This window comes from Mustela nivalis (genome assembly GCF_964662115.1).
Source record: "Mustela nivalis genome assembly, chromosome: 3".
NCBI classification, from domain to species: Eukaryota; Metazoa; Chordata; class Mammalia; order Carnivora; family Mustelidae; genus Mustela; species Mustela nivalis.
In genome coordinates, this window is record NC_139022.1 from 51,681,984 (window position 1) to 51,702,739 (window position 20,756).

At 35.7% G+C, this 20,756-nt stretch overlaps 1 protein-coding gene across 2 annotated transcripts in view; it reads left to right on the plus strand.

Annotated features, from left to right (window-relative positions):
- Positions 1 to 20,756, plus strand: part of FBXL17 (F-box and leucine rich repeat protein 17) — a 503,519-nt gene that overhangs the window by 28,473 nt on the left and 454,290 nt on the right. For both annotated transcript variants that reach the window (XM_082723749.1, XM_082723750.1), the window contains exon 4: positions 19,498 to 19,629. In XM_082723749.1, the coding sequence (XP_082579875.1) occupies positions 19,498 to 19,629 (132 nt within the window). The remainder of the gene's footprint in view (positions 1 to 19,497; positions 19,630 to 20,756) is intronic.

Here is a 20,756-nt window from a genome sequence, read left to right on the forward strand (position 1 = left end):
TCTAGGCTTGTTGCAGGAAGTGAAAGCCAAGGCTGAGTTGTAAATGGCATGCCTAAGTATTAAAGGAATACTCCAGCACAAAACCAGTCTGTAAAGTCTAGGAGAAATGTTAGTTTTTGTTTCATTTCATTTCATTTTGTTTTGTTTTGTTTTTAAGCTCTTTGTGTTCAAGGAAATATTAATCAAAACACTGGCTGAAAACACGAGCTAGACCTTTAATGATTATACAAGTTACCATGTTAAAATATAATATCTGAATGTCCAGGTTTCAAAAACAACAACAAAAAACACAAGGTTATGCAAAGAAACAGGAAAGAAGTTGCTGTGGCTAATATTGAAGAGGTTACTGCCTATGTTCTCCTGTAGGATTCTGATGGATTCCTGTCTCAAGTTGAGGTCTTTTATCCATTTCGAGCTTGTCTTTGTGTACCGTGTAAGAGAATGTTCGAGTTTCATTCTTCTACATATAGCTGTCCAATTTTCCCAGCACCATTTATTATGAAGAGACTGTCTTTTTTTCCACTGTATATTTTTTCCTGTTTTGTTGAAGATTATTTGACCATAGAGTTGAGCAACTTCTTTCAAGATATGTCTCCAAAGGCAAAGGAAACAAAAGCAAAAATGAACTTTTGGGACTTTGTTAAGATCAAAAGCTTCTGCACAGCAAAGGAAACAGTCAACAAAAGAAAGAGGCAACCCACGGAATGGGAGAAGATATTTGTAAATGACAGTACAGACAAAAGGTTGATATCCAGGATCTATAAAAAACTCCTCAAACTCAACACACAAAACAGATAATCATATCAAAAAATGGGCAGAAGATATGAACAGACACTTCTCCAATGAAGACATACAAATGGCTATCAGACACATGGAAAAATGTTCATCATCTCTAGCCATCAGGGAGATTCAAATTAAAAACCACATTGAGATACCACCTTACAGCAGTTAGAATGGCCAAAATTAGCAAGACAGGAAACAACATGTGTTGGAGAGGATGTGGAGAAAGGGGAACCCTCTTCCGCTGTTGGTGGGAATGCAAGTTGGTACAGCCACTTTGGAGAACAGTGTGCAGATTCCTCAAGAAATTAAAAATAGAGCTACTTTATGACCTTGAAATTGCACTACTGGGTATTTACCCCAAAGATACAGATGTAGTGATAAAAAGGGCCATCTGTACCCTAATGTTTATAACGGCAATGGCCACGGTCGCCAAACTGTGGAAAGAACCAAGATGCCCTTCAACAGATGAATGGATAAGGAAGATGTCCATATACACTATGGAGTATTATGCCTCTATCGGAAAGGATGAATACCCAACTTTTGTAGCAACATGGACAGGACTGGAAGAGATTATGCTGAGTGAAATAAGTCAAGAAGAGAGAGACAATTCATATAGTTTCACTTATTTGTGGAGCATAAGGATTAACATGGAGGACATGGGGAGGTGGAGAGGGGAAGGGAGTTGAGGGAAATTGGAAGGGGAGGTGAACCATGAGAGACTATAGACTCTGAAAAACAACCTGAGGGTCTTGAAGGGGCGGGGGGTGGGAGGTTGGGGGAACAAGGTGGTGGGTATTAGGGAGGGCACGTATTGCATGGAGCACTGGGTGTGGTGCAAAAACAATGAATACTGTTATGTTGAAAAGAAATTAAAAAAAATAAAAAAAAGAATGGTTCACTCAAAGAAAAAAAAATGATAGAAACAATTGTTGAGGAAGTCCAGATGTTGGCAAATATTTTAAATCAGTTATTACAAACATGCTCCAAGAGTTAAGGGAAAGCATAGACAAACAACTACACGTTCTAGCAACTGAGACAAAGAATTCTAGAAAGTGATGTATGAAAAAACTGAGAATATCAACAAAGATTTAGCAATTATTGAAGGTAACTTAATAGTAATTCTGAAGCTGGAAAGTGTAATAACTGATATTAAAAAATATGCTAGAGGAATGCAACATTAAGTGAGGACAGGCAGAAGAAAGAATCAGTGAATCTAGAGTTGGACAAAGTGACTTATTGTGTCTGAGAAGAGAAAGAAAAAAAGTGAAGAAAAGTGAATAGAGCCTAAAGGATCTGTGAGATAACATAAAGGAGAACATGATTTGTATTATGGTTGTCCCAGATGGAGAAGGGAGAAAGGAAGAGGCAGGAAGAATATTTGGAGAAATAATGACCAAAATGTATAAAATTTGGTGAAAGATATGAATCTATATATCCAAGAAACTCAACGAGCTCCAAGTAGTTTAATTTCAAAGAGACCTACAATGAGACACATAATAGTTAATTGTCAAAAGCCAATGACAAATAGAAAATCTTGAAAGCAGCAACAAGAGTAGCGACTCCTAGCATACAAGGGGTCCTTGATAAGACTAACAATTGATTTCTCATACAAAATCATGGGTACCAGAAAGTAATGGATTGATGTATTTAAAGTGCTGAGAGAAGAAATATCAACCAAGAATTCTGTGTCTGGCAAAACTGTCCTTCAATAATGAAGGCAACAATAAGATAAACAAAAATTGAGGGAGAGGCACCTGCCTGGCTTAGTCAGTGGACATGTGATTCTCAATCTCGGTATTGTAGGTTCAGGCCCCACACTGGGTGTAGAGGTTACTTAAAAATTAAAAAAAAAATTTTTTTTTTTAAATTGAGGGAATTCGGGGTGCCTGGGTGGCTCAGTGGGTTAAAGCCTTCGCTTTTGGCTCAGGTCATGATCCCAGCGTCCTGGGATCGAGCCCCACATCGGGCTCTCTGCTCAGCATGGAGGCTGCTTTCTTTCCTCTTTCTCTCTGCCTGCCTCTCTGCCTACCTGTGATCTCTGTCTGTCAAATAAATTTAAAAAAAAAAAAAATCAAGGGAATTCATTGTTAGTAGACCTGCCCTACAAGAAATGCTAAGAGTCCTTTAGGCCGAATAAAAGGACACTAACTAGTAACTGAAAGCTGAATGACAAAAAAAGAACATGATAACTACATAAGTAAATATAAAAGACAGTTTTACTTCATTTTTGGTTTGTAACTCCTTATTTTTTCTTACGTGATTAAAAAAGTAGATGTGTAGAATAAGAATTAAAAATTTTTGTTAAGGAGCATATAATGTGTAAAAATGTAATCTGTGGTAACAATTTCAGTAGAAGGGGTAGAGACATACAGGACCAGAATGTATGCTGTTGAAACTATATTATTCAGATTAGGCTACTATAAGTTTAAGATGTTAATTGCAGTCTCCATGGTAACCATTAAGAAAATAACTGAAATATGTGCAGGAAAGTAATGGGAAGAGAATAAAATGGTATACTGCATAAAGTTTATAAGATACAAAAAATGCAGTAATGGAGGAATTGAGGAACAAAAAACATGGAAGACCTGCAGTAAACAAATATTTTTTTGATGGCAGAAATAAATCCCTATCAGTGGTTACTTTAAGTTAAGATTGTTAATTAGGGCACCTGGCTGGCTCAGTCGGTAAAGCATGTGACCTATTTTCTTTTTTAAAGTAGGCTCCCTGCTCAGCATGGGCTTTGTAAAAGATTTTTATTTATTTATTTGACAGACAGAGATCACAAGTAGGCAGAGAGGCAGGCAGAGAGAGAGGAGGAAGCAGGCTCCCCACTGAGCAGAGAGACCGATGCGGGGCTTGATCCCAGGACCCCGTGATCATGATCTGAGCCAAAGGCAGAGGCTTTAACCCACTGAGCCCCTCAGCGTGGGCTTTGAACTTAACAACCCCTAAGATCAAGATTTACATGCTCTACTGACTGAGCCAGCCAGGCACTCTCTGACTTTTAAAAAATTTTATATTTATTTATTTTTCTTTGTGATTCTTAAAAAAAAAAAAGAAAAGTTTTATTTTTAACTAATCTGTACACTCTACATGGGGCTTAAATTCACAACCCTGAGATCAAGAGTCACATGATCTTCTGAATGAGCCAGCTAGGCACCCCAAGCATTCAGTTCTTGATCTCAAGGTCATGGGTTCAAGCCCCATAATGGGTGTGGAGTCTACTTTAAAGAAAAAAAAGTTAAATAGATTAAACTCTAAAAGACAAAGATTGGCAGAATGAATTAAAAAATAATCAACCATGAATATAATGTCTATAAGAGTCTCATCTTATTTTATTTCTTTATTTCTTTTTTTTTTTTGAAGATTTTATTTATTTATTTGACAGACAGAGAGAACAAGTAGGCAGACAAGCAGGCACAGAGAGAGAGGGAAGCAGGTTCCCTGCTGAGCAGAGAGTCAGATGTGGGGCTCGATCCCAGGACCCTGGGATCATGACCTGAGCCAAAGGCAGAGGCTTAACCCACTGAGCCACCCAGGTACCCCTTATTTTATTTCTTTTTAAAGATTTTTATTTATATATTTGAGAGAGAGAGTGAGAGAGAGCATGAGACATGGGAGGGTGAGAGGGAGAAGCTGACTTCCTGCTGAGTGAGGACTTGATACAGGGCTGGATTCCGGTACCTCCTATCATGACCTGCGCTGAAGGCAGATGCTTAACGGACTGAGCCATGCAGGTGCCCCAAGAGTCTCATTTTTAGATACAGACAGAATGAGGTTGAAAGTAAAAGGGTGGAAAAGTCCATTCAAATGCTAAAAACCAAAGAGAATTGGAGTAGCTATATTGTCAGAAAAAAAATCAATTTTAAGTCAAAAGTTTTGCAGCAGACTGTGAAGCTCGCTATGTATTGATGCAATTCCTCAGGAAAATAGAACAATTATAAGCACATATGTACTTAAGAGTGTAATATATGAAGCAGAAGTGGAAAGATTTGAAGGGAGTGATAGATAGTTCTCCATTAATAATTGGAGGTTTTAATACTTCATTTTAGTGAAGAATAGAACCATCAGAGTGAAGATCAACAAGGAAATAGAGGACTTGAACAATGCTCTAAACCAATTATACCTAACAGACCTATGTAATACACTGTACAACAGAAAATATATAATTTTTAAGGGCATGTGAAACAATCTAAAAGATTAGACTATTTTCTGTAGTAAGTTCAAAAAGATTAAAATCATGCAAGTGTCTTTTATGATCACAATGAAACAAATCTAGGAATCAGTCACAAAAGGAGAACTCAAAAACATCTAAATATATGGAAATTAAACAAAACACTCTTATATGATCAGTGGGTCATATAAGAAATCATAAGAGAAACTGGAAAATACCTTGAAGTGAATGAAAATTAGGATGCAATATACCAAAGTTACGAGATGTAACAAAAGCAGTGCTCAGAGGGAAATTCATGGTTGTGAAAGCTTACATTACAAAGGAAGAAAAATCTGATGTAACCAAAAAAACAAAGGAAGAAAAATCTAAAATTAGTAATCTAAATGTATACCTGAAGGAACTTAAAAAAGAAGAGCAAACTAAATCCAAAGTTAGCAGAAGGAAGGCAGTAATGATGAGAACAATAATAAATGAAACGGAAAAAAGAACTGTAGAGAAAAACTAGTTTTTCTGAAAATATTAACAAAAATGACAAACTTAAGTAGTCTAAGAAAAAAAGAGGGAAGACTTAATTTACTAATTCAGAAATTTAAGCATGAACATTACCACCAACTTCGTAGAAATAAAAAAGATTCTGTAAGAAAATGATGAGCAATTATACACTAACAAACTGGAGAGCCTAAATAAAATGGGAAGATTCCTAGAAATACACAAATTACAAAAACGAACCCAAGAAGACGTAGAAAATCTGAATAGACTTAAATAAGTAAGGAGATTGAACCAGTAATGCGAATCGTCCCAACAAAGAAAAGACAGACACCAGATGGCTTCCCCGGTGGATTTGCTCAAACATGTAAAGAGTTAATATGATTCCTCCTTAAACTCTTCCAAAATGTTTAAGAGGCAACAGTACTTCCTGACTTCTATGAGGCCAGTATTACCCTGATTCTGAAGCCAGGCAGGGAACTATCAGAAAAGACAGCTACAGACCAATATCCTTGATGAGTATAAATGCAAAAATTCTCAACAAAATAGCGAACAGAAGCCAGCAGTATATGAAAGTGATTTATTCCTTGATTGCAAGTGTGTCTCAGTATATTAAAATTGATCTATTTAATATACCACATTACTAAAATGGAGGAAGAAAAACATAATCATCTTAATTGGTATAAAAAATGCATTTGGTGATTCCAATACATTTCCATGATAAAATCACTCAATAAACAAGGAGTAGAAGGATACTTCCTCAACATAATAAAGCCCATTTATAACAAAACTATGGTTAATACAATACTCAATGGTGAATTGAAAACTCAATGGTAATTGAAAACATCCTCTAAATTCAGGAACAAAACCAGGATGCCCACTTTTGCTATTTCTCTTCGATATTGTACTGGAAATTCCAGCCAGAGTAATTAGGCAAGAAAAAGAAATGAAAGGCTTTAAAAGAAGAAGTCAGGCTATCTCAGTCTGCAGATGACATGGTTTTATACAGCAGTATACCTCAGAGATTTTGCAGGTTTGAGACCATCACAGTAAAGTGAATATTGTAGTAAAGCAAGTCAAATGAATCTGATTTCCCAGTGCATATAAATGTTAAGCTTATACCAAATTGTAGTCTACTAAGTATGCAGTAGCATTATGTCTAAAACAATAATGTACATACACTGTAATTAAAAGCTACTTTATTTTTGAAGAGTGCTAGCTGTCTTCTGAGCTTTCAAGGAGTCATAATCTTTTTGCTGGTGGAGGGTCTTGTCTCCATGTTGTTGGCACTGATCAGGGCATTGGTTGCTTAAGTTTGGGGTGGCTGTGGCAGTTCCTTAAAATAAGACTGTAGTGAAATTTGCTTCATCAGTTGCTTTTTCTTTCTTGAATGATTTCACTGTAGCATGCAATGATGTTTGATAGCATTTTATCCACAGTAGAACTTCTTTCAAAATTGAAGTCAATCCTCCCAAACCCTGCTGCTACTTTATCAGCTAAGTTTATGTAATGTTCTAAATCCTTTTCTGGCATTTCAACAGGTTTCACAGCATCTTCATTAGGAGTAGATTCCATCTTATAAACTACTTTCTGGGCGCCTGAGTGGCTCAGTGGGTTAAGCCTCTGCCTTTGGCTCAGGTCATGATCCCAAGGTCCTGGGATCAAGGCCTGCATCGGGCTCTGCTCAGCAGGGAGTCTGCTTCCCCCACTCTGTCTCTGCCTGACTCTCTCCCTACTTGGGGTCTCTTTCTCTCTTTCAAATAAATAAATAAAATCTTAAAAAAATAAAATTATAAAAGAATCTACTTTCTTTGCTTATCCATAAGAAGGAACCCTTTAGGGGCACCTGGGTGGCTCAGTGGGTTAAGCCTCTGCCTTCGGCTCAGGTCATGATCCCAGGGTTCTGGGATAGATCCCAGTGTCAGGCTCTCTGCTCTGCAGGGAGTCTGCCCCCACCCCCTCCGCTGCCTGCCTCTCTGCCTACTTGTGATCTCTGTCAAATAAATAAAATCTTAAAAAAAAAAAAAGAAGGAACCCTTTATCTGTTAATGTTTTATCATGAGATTGCAGCATTTTAGTCATCAGGCTCCATTTCTCATTCTAAAGAAAGTGTAAGTGTATATCTTTATGACCTTGGATTTGGTCATAATTTCTTAAATATGACACCAAAAGCATAGGCAACAATGTAAGAACCATAAACTGGACTTGATTAAAATTAAAAACCTGTGTTTCAGTGAATATTCTGAAGAGAATGAACAGGGAACCCACAAAATGGAGAAAATATTTACAAATCGTATATCTGAAAAAGGTTTAATATCTAGAATATCTAAAGGATTATTAACAGCTCAAGATCAACAAAACCCCTTCCAAGAACTCAATTGAAAAATGGGCAAAATACTTGAATATCCTTTTATCCAAAGAAGAGATACAAATGGCTAAGAATCACATGATAACATGCTCAACATCATTAGCCATTAGAGAATTGCAAATAAAAACCACAGTGAGATGCCACTTTATACCTGCTCTGATATAAATATGTCCAAACGAACCCAAAAAAAGAGAAAATAACAAATTGTTGCTTTGGATTTGGAGGAATTAGAATTTTGTACATTGCTGGTGGGAATGTAAAATGGCACACCTGGTGTGGAAAACATTTTGGTGGTTCCTCAAAAGATTCAACACAGAATTACCATATGACTCAACACTTCTACCCTAAATATATACCCCAAATAATTGAAAACAGTGACTGAAATAGGTACTTACTTATATTAATTTTCATAGCAACATTATTTAAAAAAGTCAAGGTGTGAAAACAACCCAAATGTCCATTAAGAGATGAATGAGTAAACAAAAAATATATATGTTTAATGGAATATTCTTCAGCCGAATAATGAATGAAATGCTGATATAGGTTACCACATGAATGAACCTTGAAAACATGCAAAGTTATATAGGCCAGATACAAAGAACAAACATAGTATGATTCTACTTATATAAAATAATCTAAAATAGACAAATTAATAGAGATGTAACATAGAGGTTTTCAGGGGCTGGGGGGAATTAGGAAGTGGGGAGTTGTTGCTTAATGGGTAAAGAGTTTGGGTGATTTGGAAATAAATATGGGTGATGGTTGCATAACACTATATTTAATGTCATTGAATTAAATACCTAAATATGAGTAAAATAGCCATTTTTATGTTCTATATATTCTACCACAAAGGAGAAAAAGGAATATCTGTTTTTAGTTTCCAGATTTGTATAAGATAAAGGAAAATGTGAGTCTCATTTGTTCTGTCTTTATATATCCGAGTGATGTTCAGTCAATTAGAGAATGAGCAGGTATTGAGCATCTACCATGTGTCAGGCACTGTTCATATGTTCTTACTATATTTTTATATGTTTAATTCCTTTTTTTAATTCACATCTACTCTATGAGATAGGTATTAATCCTTGTGTATAGATGAGGAAGCAATTAGGGAGAGATTGTAAGTAATTTATCTGAGAGGAAGTAGTAAGTGTTAGGACTGACACTCCTATCCAGGGGCGTCTAGAGTTCATACTAAACCTACTTAGTTCTTCCCTCCAGTTTTCAGATGACATGGCACATGTCTTATCCCTATACTGATAATGGATGTTTATTAGACTGAAAAACTAGAGATCTTGAAAAACCTTTTTTTAATCAAACTGTTATGTTTAAAGGATATTTTAAGTATTCTCTTTCTAAATGAGCATCACAAATATATGTTGGTTGCTTTTTGTATATGCTACACAATTGAATCTTTACAACAGCACTAAGGTTGTATTTCAAGGTGAAAAATGTCATCTCATGTAAGTTAAGGAATTTGCCCAAGTTCAAATAGCTGGGAAAGTATGGAGCCAATATTCTTTTTCAATTCTGCTTGATCTCTGAATCATATCATGTGGTGTCGTGTCTAGGATTTTATGCTGGATGTCCAATTCTAGAGAGTCCAATGACTAGAGAGTATTTTTCATCTATAACTAGAAATGTAGAACCTTTATTATAATGCCAAGAGGCTTTTTTTGTCCTGGAAATTCATCTTTATGGCATTTCTGAAACATTCCCTTTACATGAATCCTAACGAATAGTTTTCTAATAGCTTCTTTTTTTACCCATTAATAATAATTAATAATGATACATAACATGTATTAAGCACTTTTATATGCCTTTCAGTATGTTAATTAGCATTTCTATGTGCATTTTCATTTTTTAATCTCAATAACTCTGTGATTATAAGTATGCATTGTATAAGCTTGATGGGCCCAACATTAGAAGTTGGTCAGTTAACTAAGAATCAGTTAAATAATAGAGTCACAAAAATCAATGTGTATTATAAACATTTTAATTAAATTATATAATGTAATTCATTAGTGAGTCTTTTGTCTTTTGATATAGGGTTAAAGCCTTTTTCTAAAGTTAGAGATGACTAGGTAGAGCTTGGACTTTTCATGCTTAAACTATAACAATGATGTGACCTCCATGATTTTTAGTTGTTTTTTCATTGAAATGGTACAGGCACTTAGAACTACTAATGAAATAGGAGTGCAGCTTTGTTCAGAATATGATTTTTCTAGTACAGATCTTCTTCAGTTTACCATGGGATTACATTCAGTGAACTTTTCATAAATTGAAAATCCCCCAAGTCAAAAATGCATTTACATTTTTTTAGAGGAGGGGGAGGGGCAAAGGGAGAAGAGAGGGAGTATTTTTATTTTCTTTTAAAAATATATTTATTTGAGAGAGAGAGAGCACAAAGCAAGTGAGAGAGAATACAAGGTCGGGGTGAAGAGGGGCACAGGGAGAGAGAGAAGCAGACTCCCTGCTGAGCAGATAGTCAGCCAGCCGCTCCATCCCAGGACTCTGAGATCATTACCTGAGCCGAAGGCAGACCCCTAACTGATGAGCCACCCAGGTGCCCTGGGAGAGAGAATCTTAATCAGGTTCCGTGCCCAGTATGGAGTGTCCAGCGCTGGATCTCTTGACCCTGAGGTCAGACCCAAGCCTAAATAAGAGTAGGATACCTAACCAAGATACCCACTCACCTTCAAAATGTATTCTATACACCCAACCTACCTAACATCATAGCCTAGCTGGCTTTAAACTTGATCAGAACACTTACATTAGCTTACAGCTGGGCAAAATTGTGTTAACACAAAGTTGGTCTTATAATAAAGTATTGACTAGCTCATGTAATTTATTGACTATTACATGAAAGTGAAAAATGGAATGGCTGTCTGGGTTAGAATGATTTTAAGTGTACTGGTTGTTTACCTTTGTGATTACATGGTTGACTGGGAACTGTGGTTCCCTGCTGCTGCCCAGCGTCGAGAGAGTGTATCTTCATATTGCCAGGCTGGAAAAAGACCAAGTTCAAAATTTGAAGTATGGTTTCTGTTGAATGTGTATTGTTTTTGTACCATCTTAAAGTAAAGAAATCATAGGTCAAACCATCCTAAGTTGGGGCCCTTATGGTTGTCTTACCTAAAATTAATTCAGCAGCAGCTTTTTATGTCTTACCTTCATTGAATGCAAAACATTCAACCTAGTTTTTATAGGAACAAGTGTCTTTTTTCTTATTAAGTCAGTTCATTCATTTATTAATATAATTATGTTATAAAAATTACAATCAGAAAAAACAGATTTGGGAACAAACATCCCTGCTTCTTGGCACTGTTTTTTCCCTCACTTTTATTGGCACTTTCTATTTCAGTATGTTGATATCTTTTATTGTGGTAAAATATACATAGAATTTACCATTTTAACCACTTTTAAGCATATGATTCAGTGGCATTAAGTACCTATACAGTGTTGTGTAACTATCACCAGTATCTATTTCTAGAACTTTTTCATCATTCTCAAGAGTAATTCTATACCAATTAAACAATTACTTTGTATTTTCATTGCCTTTCTCTCTCATCTTCTAGTAAGCTCTGCTTTGAGTTCTGTTTTATGAATATTATGCCTATTCTAGCTATTCCATATAAGTGGAATCGTACAGTATTGATTATTTTGTGTCTGGCTTATTTCACTTGGCATGTTTTCAAGATTCACGTATGTTGTAGCATATAACAATTTCATTCCTTTCCGTGGCTGAATAATATTCCATTGTATGTATAAACTTCATTTTTTCTATTCATCTGTTGATGGACACTTAATAGCTTTCTGTGCTTTTAAAGTTAAGTTGGAAAAACTTTGTTCTCAATATTTTCTTAGTTGAAACAGTAGTGACAGAGGTTTTGGGAGAATTGGTGCTAAATAGCATTCTTGCTGGTTTTCTAAAAAGTAAAATATCGTTTCAGTGTGTAATAGATTATAATCAAATGATTATTCCATATGTGCTTAAATGCATTATTCCATATATGAATTTTCATTTACTCTGAATTTTAATTAAACACCATGCTGAGAGTCACTTATGGTTTGTCTCCCTCCCAATAAGTGACTCTTAATCCCACAAAACAAACTGAGGGTTGCTGGGGGGAGGGGGGTTGGGAGAAGGAGGTGGGATTATGGACATTGGGGAGGGTATGTGCTTTGGTGAGTGCTGTGAAGTGTGTAAACCTGGTGATTCACAGACCTGTACCCCTGGGGATAAAAATATATGTTTATAAAAAAAAAATTAAAAAAAAACACCATGCTGATAAAATTTTTAAAAATTAGTATTGGCACATATTTTGGGAGATTATGTGGCATATTTTCATTGTATTTACTTGACAGAGAGTGAGAGAACACAAGTAGGCAGAGAAGCAGGCTCCCCACTGAGCAGAAAGCCCGATATGAGACTCCATCCCAGGAACCTGAGATCATGACCTGAGCTGAAGGCAGAGGCTTAACCCACTGAACCACCCAGGTGCCCCCTGGAATTTTTTTTTAAGTAAGGCAAAGTTAATATAAATGTAGGGAAAAGATTCAAATTTGAGTTCTTTTTTTTTTTTTTTTTTTTTTTAAAAGATTTTATTTATTTGACAGAGAGAAACCACAAGTAGATGGAGAGCCAGGCAGAGAGAGAGAGAGAGGGAAGCAGGCTCCCTGCTGAGCAGAGAGCCCGATGCGGGACTCGATCCCAGGACCCTGAGATCATGACCTGAGCCGAAGGCAGCGGCTTAACCCACTGAGCCACCCAGGCGCCCCCAAATTTGAGTTCTTATAGTGGGTCAGATGAGTGGCATTTTGAAAGATTTGCATTGCTTTCTTCCCTATCTCATTGTCTGTGCCACTGTACTACAAATGATGAAACTAATGAATCAAATTATAAAATTGTCATTTTTATGATTTTTATAAATATGAACAGTTAACATAGATGGGTGAAGTTGCTAGAAGATATGGATTGAATTTTATTCATTGTTCTCATTTGCATTTGTATAATAATTACAGTGGTGACAGATTCGGAATGGAAAGTAGAAGGAATAACTTTCCTTATCTAGTGAAGGCAGCATATTTTAAAAAATATTTTCTTAATAATGGTTTTGAGCAACTTTCATGTGGCATTGGAAAACCTAATCTTGTTTTTATCCCATAACATTGTTGTGGTTTCATTTGTCTAGATTCATTGTCCATTGAAGTATACTCTTCCTAAGATTTTGTTTTATTATAAAAATTACCTGGTGGTGATAATAGATGTCTTTCTTTTTAAAAAAAATATTTATTTGTTTATTTTAGAAAGTGAGAGAGAATGAACAAGTGGCGGGAGGGGTGGATGGTGAGGAGGTGAGAGAATCTCAAGCAGACTCCCCACTGAGCAAGGAGCTCTGTGTGGGGCTTGATCTCATGACCCTAAGATCATGATCTGAGCTGAAACAAAGAGGCAGCTGCTTAACTGACTGAGCCACCCAGGCTCCCCACAGCTGGTTCTTAAAACAGATTCTCTATTATGAATTCACAAGTGTAGTGTTCAGTAAGTATTTTACTTAAAATTTGAGATGGGTAGGAAAATTACCTCCCAACATTTTACAGAAAAATTTGAAAAATACCTTTGGGTGTGTTTGAGCAAATTTTTGAATAACCTTGAATGATTACCATAAAGAAGAAGAGAATGAATCAAGAACAATCCATTTTCTATTTATTTACTTCAGTCCATTTGTAGTTCTGATTGCTGTCACGTGTGAAAATGAACTATGGCTTAATGGGTGGATGGAGTAGATTCTTTTAAGTGATGGAGTGATCACTGGCACCCTTTTCATTGAACATTTCCCTTCAAGGTTGATTGGTGGGTGCCTTTGACACATTATTGTTCTTCATGAGTTACAGAGGGGTCTTCTATCACTATTTATCTGACTTGTCCCTGTTACAGGTACCCAGATACTGAACCGATGTTGATAAAAATTCAGAACCTCTTAAACTGGTTTCTATGTCTTAGGTCCATAAGACCATTTTCTTGGGTGAAGAGTGATCTTTAGGATTGTACTTGGCATGAATGCCTCAGATACAAACAGCAATGAAGGGCAGGCTGGGTGAGAGTGAAGAGGTGTGGCTGGAGCTAAAATTCCACAAGGTTGATAATCTCCATTACCAGGCAGGGCCCTCAGGCAGCAATTTCTCAGTACCCAACCAAGGTAAGTGATGATATTCATCTAATCAACATCAGCCAGATAGGGATTTTTATCTAATGATGAGTAGTTAACATGTCAGAGTGTTCTTTGGTAAGGTAGAAAGTAATATGGGGATAATTTTGAGGTGTTTGTAAAGCCTTTAGGTACTAATTTTTGCTGGGATAAGAATTAATGAGACTAAACTATTTACTTGATAACAGAAGGAGATGGATTATAATTTAGGGATTCCTACCCTGGCACTGGTTCCTGTAGAGGTTTCTTCTAGTGGGTTTCTGTTCTGCCAAGTTGTTTTTCTGTGTCCATCTTTTTGTCTATCCAATTTTGGGGACAGAGGTTTTCCTTGAAACCTCACTTCTCTAAGAAGAGTTGTTGATTTTTCAATTGTTCAGCTTTTTACTTGTTAGTATGGAGTGGTAACTTATAAGCTTCCTCCTATGTTGGACTGGAACCTACAGGTTGATTTAAAAAAAAAAAATTACTATTGCTGTATGATAATCTAATCCTAATCTTGTTTACACTCAGTTTTATGCTTAATATGGTGTATTTGTGGAAAGTACAGTATCTATAATTTGAGTAATTTAGAAAGGCCTTATAATGGGGCTTGGTTCTTACTCTAGTACCACCTTTTTGTATCCCATCTGATAGCCAGGGCTCTCCATCTTGGTAGGGCCAGAGCATCAATGTCTCTAGTACTGCCTTTCTGAATAGAGAATTCCACATTTAGAAGAGTTCTGTACTACTTCTATGGTTTTTAGGTAGAGGAGTAATTGAACTAAATTTAGGGCGTGTTGACAGGGATATTCATATAAGCCTTGGTTAATGCCCCGTGAATGTTTTCCTATGGACAATGAAGACAGTTGCAGCATTGAGAGATCTGAACATTAGCAAAACTGGAAAATATACCAGGTAAAATGATTGATTCTCCAGTGACTGGATAGTCTGGAACCTTAAGACATTTATAGTTGGGGTAATGTGATTAGTACAGGTAGGCAGTCATGGAAATATAGTCTTGCCTCTCATGCCCACTGGTGATGTCTAGACTAGAACATCAGTTTCTGCAGTGAGAATAAATGACAGTAATTACCCCCTGAGGTACTCTTTCCTGGTAAGTTTCTGGGACTTTCCTAATGCTGATGTCTGTTGAAGCCATCTACATTGTTCTTATTTGTGTATGGCTACCCATGTAGCCCCTACTTATATGGAAAGTCACTTATTTGCATATAAGTCCATCAAAGACACTTGTTAAAAAGTCAAAATACCAGGTAATCAGCTTAAAACTGCTATAGCAGTGTGACTTACATGTGTTAACATGCGACTCTGCCAACCTAGCTACACAAACTAATGTCTAAGATCCTACCAGGTACCCCCCCCGCCCCCATTTAAGAGAGAAGGGATGGGTGCGCGAGCAGGAGGAGGGGCAGAGGGAGAAGCAGATTCCTGAGCAGGGAGCCCAATGGGGGGCTTGATCCCAGAACCCCGAGATCATGACCTGAGCTGAAGGCAGACGCTTAACTGAGTGAACCACCCAGGCGCCCCTCATTCACTCCTGCTATATAGATTCTGTTGTATTTTTCAGTGATCTTGGTTGGTGCATTAAGGTGTTGAGGCCTCTTTACTTCCAAGGATCTGAACAAATTAACAAGAGAAGGGAATAGGGACAGAGGAAAAATATCAAATCAACTTTGTTACTCAGAAAGGCTAGATTGGAGAGTATTGTTTAGAGTTAAATGGGCTTGTTAATTCTGGAGTTCGGCCAGCAGACCCACTCATAATCAGCCCGGCCAGGCCAGCAGAGGGGCCTACAAATGTAGAAGGGATGCTTATTTGCTGTGGTCAGTTTGTTTCCAGGAGGAAGAAGGGTGGGAATGAACTGAACATGTCCAGTTCATTAAACATGAACTAATCAGCAGAGAGACAAGGAATTAGGCGAATCAAACTTTCTTCAGAAAAAAGAAGCAATTCCCTTCCAAGCCCATCTATATTTTCTTGATTTATCCATTTCAGACTATCTAGGCTGATTCCTTACTATGGAAGATGGGAATTTAGCTTACTTACCCTTCCTTGTCTCCTATTTTCTCATCCTCCCAACATAATTCTTTTATAATTTTGATTACATAAGTATTTGGTATTTACATTTTACAATTATGTACATACATTTTTTTCTCTATAAAATTTTGTTATTATTGAAATTAATAAATGTCTTTTTGTCCCCTTTAGTTTACTTTTTTTTTAAAGGTCTTAACACAAATGGAGCTGAAGGTTTTTCCACAATTGCATTAGTATATTGAGATGTACAGAGTCAAGTATATCTTCTCATAGCAGATTTTCTGGGGATAGTCTGAAGGCTCCATTTTGGATTTTTCACATACAAGTGCTCTTGCAGTAATGGTCATCTGAGTATCTTAACCTTTACCATTATCCTTGACGTTTCCTGATCTTGTAGTTGTTTTAGATATCCTATTAGATGTCATAGGTTCTTTCTCTTGGTGTGTTCTTATGTTTTGTAGAGGACAGATTCTAGTAGCTTCTTGATAAAGAATATATGGGAGGTAAATCTTTTGAGAATTTGCAGTCTGAAAATGTCTCTGTTCTATCCTCCCACTTAATTCGTAGTTTGAATCCTGAGTATAGGATTCTAGGTTTGAAGTACTTCTCCTTCAGCATTTGATGGCATTGCTCTCTTGCCGTCTTTCAGTATTGTCATTAAGACGTTTGATACCTTTTTTATCCTAATCCTTTGTATGAAATCTGTTTGTCTCTGGAAGTCTATAGAATCTTTTTTTGTACTCTTTAATTCTGACATTTTGTGTTGATTTGCCTTGCCATGGGTCTGTTTTTGTCATTTGTGCTGGACATGTAAGTGAGCTCTTTCAGCTCATAACCTTTCATCCCGGAATATTTTATAGAATTATTCATTTGAATTTCTTCATTTCTGCCTTATAAACTTTCACGTCACCCCCACATTTTCAGCAGTATGCTTTTGCTGTCAGCTATGCATGGTGTACCCCAGTCCAAGAACCCTATATTTTACTCGCCCCAATGAACTCTGATCTTTTTGCTATTGTGGGAAAGTGGACTTGGCAGTGATGGGGAGGGGATCTGAGTGGTTAGCTACTCTCTAAATAGACTTTAAAGAATCCTGGTGTTTTTAATGCCAGCTGCACTCTCAATGCCAGATGTGTGTGAGCCTCAAGTTTTGTAGTATAGTGATTATCAAGTTGCTTTTACACTTTACCCACTGTTGGCTTTGGAGTCAGCTTTTTTAGGTGTGAGTGATGTGCCATTGTACATTTGTTCTTGAAGTATATGTGTGCTTTTATGCATTATTAGATCTGGTAGTCGATCTAATGAATATAATGAATACCAGTGAACAAAAATGGTATTTCGTGCTCTCTGCAATGGTAGTAATATTACATAAAATTATCTTCGATTTCTGTTGTTTACAAAGTCATGTGTATTGCCAACCTACTGTGATTTTCCATTTACATTAATAAGTGAAGCAAAAGCTAGAGTTCAGCCATTTCCCATATTCATACCTTTTTCAAAGAGGCCTCTTTACATCATGTAACCAGGATCAGCCTGTTCATTCCTTCAACAACTATTTACTGAGTATCAGCTAAGTTAAACAGAAGACATTGGGACAGTTAATTATCAGGGACAGTTAATTATCAGGCAAAACTTCTTTCTTTGTGGAGTTTACATTTCTAGTGGAATATATGATTGGTTATAGTGTGGCCTAGATGAAGATAACATAGTGTAACTATATCAGCACCCCTGGAAAAATTAACTGAGTTCACATATCATTGTTTTACTTGAAACAGAACTTGAAAGTTTTCTTTAGCTATTAAAGTAACATTTATTTTTAAAAAGATGTGGGAAGATTGATAGGCAGAAAAGAAAAAAATGCATTACTGCACGAAACAGGAAAAAACCCACTGTTAACACCTTGGTGTAATTTCAGTCTCTTTTCTATAAGGATATGCACATGTATATTTAAATATGCATAATTTGTAAAAATTGGATTATATTATTAAAACTTGTGTAAAGTTTTCATTTTTCTCAAGTGTGTACTTTATTTTTAATGGCTATATAATATTCAGTTTTCTGAAAACCTTGTAATTTGTTATCTTTAGGTGGTTTTTCTATATGTTACGATTAAAATATCCCTTTTGCTAATTTCTTATAGTTAAATCTTAGTCAAGTACTTCTATTTAATTCCAAGTTTATTATAAAAAACTTATATATATGGAAATTTTGAAAGAATTTTATAATGAACACCTATATACCCACTACCTAGATTTTATATTTAATGTCTTTTTTTGTATTTCTTTTAAATTTTTATTTTAATTGCAGTTAGTTAACATACAGCTTTATGTTAGTTTCAGACATATAATGTAGTAATTCCACAGTTCCATATGTCACTCTGTGCTCATCATGACAAGTGCACTCCTCAAACCCCATCACCATCTCTCTACCCTACGATTAACATTTTAGTATGCTTACTTTATCACATAATCTATCCAGTTATCTATCCCTCTGTAGTTAATTTTTTGGTAAAACTAAGTCATATTTTCTTATTTATGTTGAGTAGCCATCCAGGAAGATTTTTAGGATTGTTTGCACTCTTACCAGTGGTATTTTGCATACTTTTTTCTAATCCTTGCTGACACTGAGTTTTATTTAATGTAATTTTTTAGATAATTTTTGATATAAATGTTTTACTGAATAAATTTCTGATTTTAGCTCTAAAGTGACTATTCATATGTAATACTCATGAAACAGCATTCATTTATAGTTTGCTTTGATCTTCTAAGCTGTAGCTTTTGAAAAGAAATGAATGTAATTTGTTCCTTGTGATACTTAATGGTTTTAATGGGAACATTTTACCTGTTTGGTAACCCTTTAAGGTACAGTTGGGATTTCAGTCAGGAAATCTTTAGTTCTTGTGTTTTCAGTTTATGCAATTCTGTGTGTCAGTAAGTACTCTAAAATATAATCTATAGCATATTCAGACTTTTTTTCTCTTTCACAGAATAAGTGAGCTCTTGGAGAGAAATGATTGATTGGGGTAATCAGAACTGGAAGAATCTAATGAATTAAATATTCTTTCATTTGTTAGACCTTTGCCTCACTTCTTAGATCTTTGTTTTATTCCTTGGAACTGAGCCCTGCAAATATAATAATATAAATGATCAGGAGAAATAAAAATGTGAATCTGAGGTCAATGTTAAGGAATCTAGGCACCTTGGGTTGGCATATAATATAAGGTTGTTGATGCAAGGACGTACTTAGAAGATGCTAAAACTTACCATACTGCTTTAAGTTATAGATTGCCTACATTGTTTTATTTTAAAAGTAGTTAATATTTAACTTTGGTATTGCTATTTTTAAAAATTATATGGGTATCCCACTAGGAATATGTTATCTTTGTTATTTTATCAGCATTCAATCAAATCTCTCTCTCTCTCTCTCTCTTTTTTTTTTAACAGCTGGGCTCAAAGTGCAGAGAACTCAAAGATATTCATTTTGGCCAGTGTTACAAGATCTCAGATGAAGGCATGATCGTCATAGCTAAGGGCTGTCTGAAATTACAAAGAATATATATGCAGGAAAACAAATTAGTAAGTACTTGTTATCATCTTTGTGTTTTTTATTTTGTTTCTGACCTTTCATTTCCTTATAACTTCGCTTACAAATTTTTATCTGCTTATTTTGGTGTTTTAGAGGCAAATACTACTTAAAGCAAGAATCCTCTCAAAACGATTTTATGAATTGATCCTATAACTCTATAGGTGCTTTTATGTGATACTTGAAAGTTAAACATTCCTTTTTGTCTATGTTCTGACAGTGAACTAACTCAGGTGAATTGGAAATAAGTGTTTGTAGTTGCTGAATATAAGTATGTGGTTGTTGTTCCTTCTGATTCCCTAAGGATTGTAATACTTTTAGGTAGTTAGAATTTTTTACTGTTAAGAAAGATGTACACATGTGAAGTAGAACCTTTCATTTAGTATGCTGAAAAATGGGATTTATTAAACTGAGGCAGATAATGTTTGTAGTTATATAGATTTTCACGTTCTCAGCACATACATATATAACATATATAACTCATCACACTTAATGTTTGATACATTTTAAAAACCATTTAATTTTCTTTTATTGAGATATAATTCATATACTGTCAAATTCACCCTTTTAAAGTGTTACAACTGAGTGGTTTTTAGTATATTCACAAAGTTGTGCAGTCGTCATCACTAATTCTGGAACAGATTTGTTATCCCCAAAGAAACTTTGTGCTTGTTAGTTGTAACTCTCCATTCCCCGCTTCCTTTAGCTCCAGGCACCTGGTAATCTACTTTCTATCTCTATGGATTTGCCTGTTCTAGGCATTTCATACAAATGGAATTTACATAGTATTTGGTATTTTGTGTCTGACTTCTTTCACTTAGCATAATGTTTTCAAGGTTCTTTAATATAGTAGCATGTATCAGAGCTTCAATCTTTGTAATGGTTGAGTAATACTCCAAATCTTTTAGATTTTGATGTTAGGTATAGTATAAGTTAACAGAAAAGGTTGTCATTAGGGAGGCACTTGTAGATTCTCCATGTTGAGCAATAGTATACTTAAAAATGTAGACAAGGTGTTGTTGCATATTTACAAAGGAGACCTGCTATTTAATTGTATTCCTCAAATAAAGAGCTCTTTCTGTTGCTCCTTGGAATTAGTTTATAAAATTTGATAAATATA